General features: G+C 58.6%; 1 protein-coding gene across 1 annotated transcript in view; it reads left to right on the top strand.

Annotated features, from left to right (window-relative positions):
* Nucleotides 1–206: 206 nt before the first annotated feature.
* Nucleotides 207–1,216, top strand: part of SPRED1 (sprouty-related, EVH1 domain containing 1) — a 118,779-nt gene continuing 117,769 nt past the window's right edge. The window contains exon 1 of the mRNA XM_008581105.1: nucleotides 207–577. Within this exon, the coding sequence (XP_008579327.1) occupies nucleotides 546–577 (32 nt within the window). The 5' untranslated portion in view covers nucleotides 207–545. The remainder of the gene's footprint in view (nucleotides 578–1,216) is intronic.

Raw genomic sequence — 1,216 nt, 5'->3', positions numbered from 1 at the left:
CGGCGGGGCGGGAGATGGTGGGGCGGGCTCCGGCAGGACCGCGCCGCCGCCGCCCGGAGCCTGGGCTCGGCACCCCCCCGCCGGCCCCCACCGAGCGGAGCTCTGCTTCCTCCTCGCCGCATCCCTGAGGGAAGCGCCGCCTCTGCTCCCGGGTTCTCCGCCCGCCTGCTCCTTCCTGGCCGGACCCTGCCGCGCTCCACCCCAGTGGCCGAAGGAGCAGCTCTCCAGTTAGCCTTTGCAGCCCCCATTCCTTTTTCCCTTTCCACCCTCGGCCTCCTCGGATCCCTTGGCTGGGCGCTGAGGCGGGAGAAGAGGCTGGGGTCGCCACGGCGGAGATTGCTACCGCCACCCCCCTGCGGGGGTGGCCGGGGTTCCCGGCTGGGGGGGCACCTTTCCGGGTGAGGCATCCACCATGGTGAGGCCCCTGAGCCGCTGCCCCCGCGCCCCCCCGGCCGCCGCTGCCTCCTGCCCCTCGGTGCTGCTGCTGCTGCTCCCCCGCCTGCTGTTGCTCCTCCATCTCCAGATCGGATCACGGTGAGGGAAAGATGAGCGAGGAGACGGCGACTTCTGACAACGAGTAAGCGCCTCATCGAGCTTGATTGCTAATCTCCCCTCCCCCAATTCTTCTCAGCACTCCCCCAGACCCTCGAGGACTTGGGTGCCAGAAAGCTTGCAACCCTGGGGAGTTCGGTGCATTTCGTTCTGGAGATAACTGATTTCTTTAGCCATTTTACTTAATGGCAGCACCCCTCCCCACCCCCCGCATTTAGCTGTTTTCAGTTGGGGAAGGGTATTAAGTGTTGGTGTGGGATGGCAATTTTCCGTCCCTGAGATGGAATGATGTGGGTGGATGGAAGTGGACTAAGAGTTACCCGTTTGCCTGGAAGACCCCTGGTCTGTCCTCTTTCACTTCAGCATACCAACCAGCATACCTTGAACATCCATCCATCCTGCTGCCTTTATAGCTATTTCCCTCGGAAACTAATGTGTGGGAGCACCTTCTGCAGCAAACTGCTCTTGAATCTGAATTAGATGAGTCAGTGACTCTTAAATACCGATTAAGCCTTCACCCTCCCCCCTTTTAAACTTGTGACCTCTAAGATTCTTGTAAAAAAAAAAAATAGGGTTAGGGAAACATTTTTAGAATTTAATAGAATTAAGGACACCTGGAGTGTGGGAGCTGTTGAGCTATTATGTTTACCTTTTCGAATATTGG

The sequence above is a fragment of the Galeopterus variegatus genome, unplaced genomic scaffold (genome assembly GCF_000696425.1).
Source record: "Galeopterus variegatus unplaced genomic scaffold, G_variegatus-3.0.2 Scaffold90, whole genome shotgun sequence".
Taxonomy (NCBI): Eukaryota; Metazoa; Chordata; class Mammalia; order Dermoptera; family Cynocephalidae; genus Galeopterus; species Galeopterus variegatus.
Note: the sequence above shows the minus strand (reverse complement) of the source record. Positions and strands in the feature narration are given on the sequence as shown.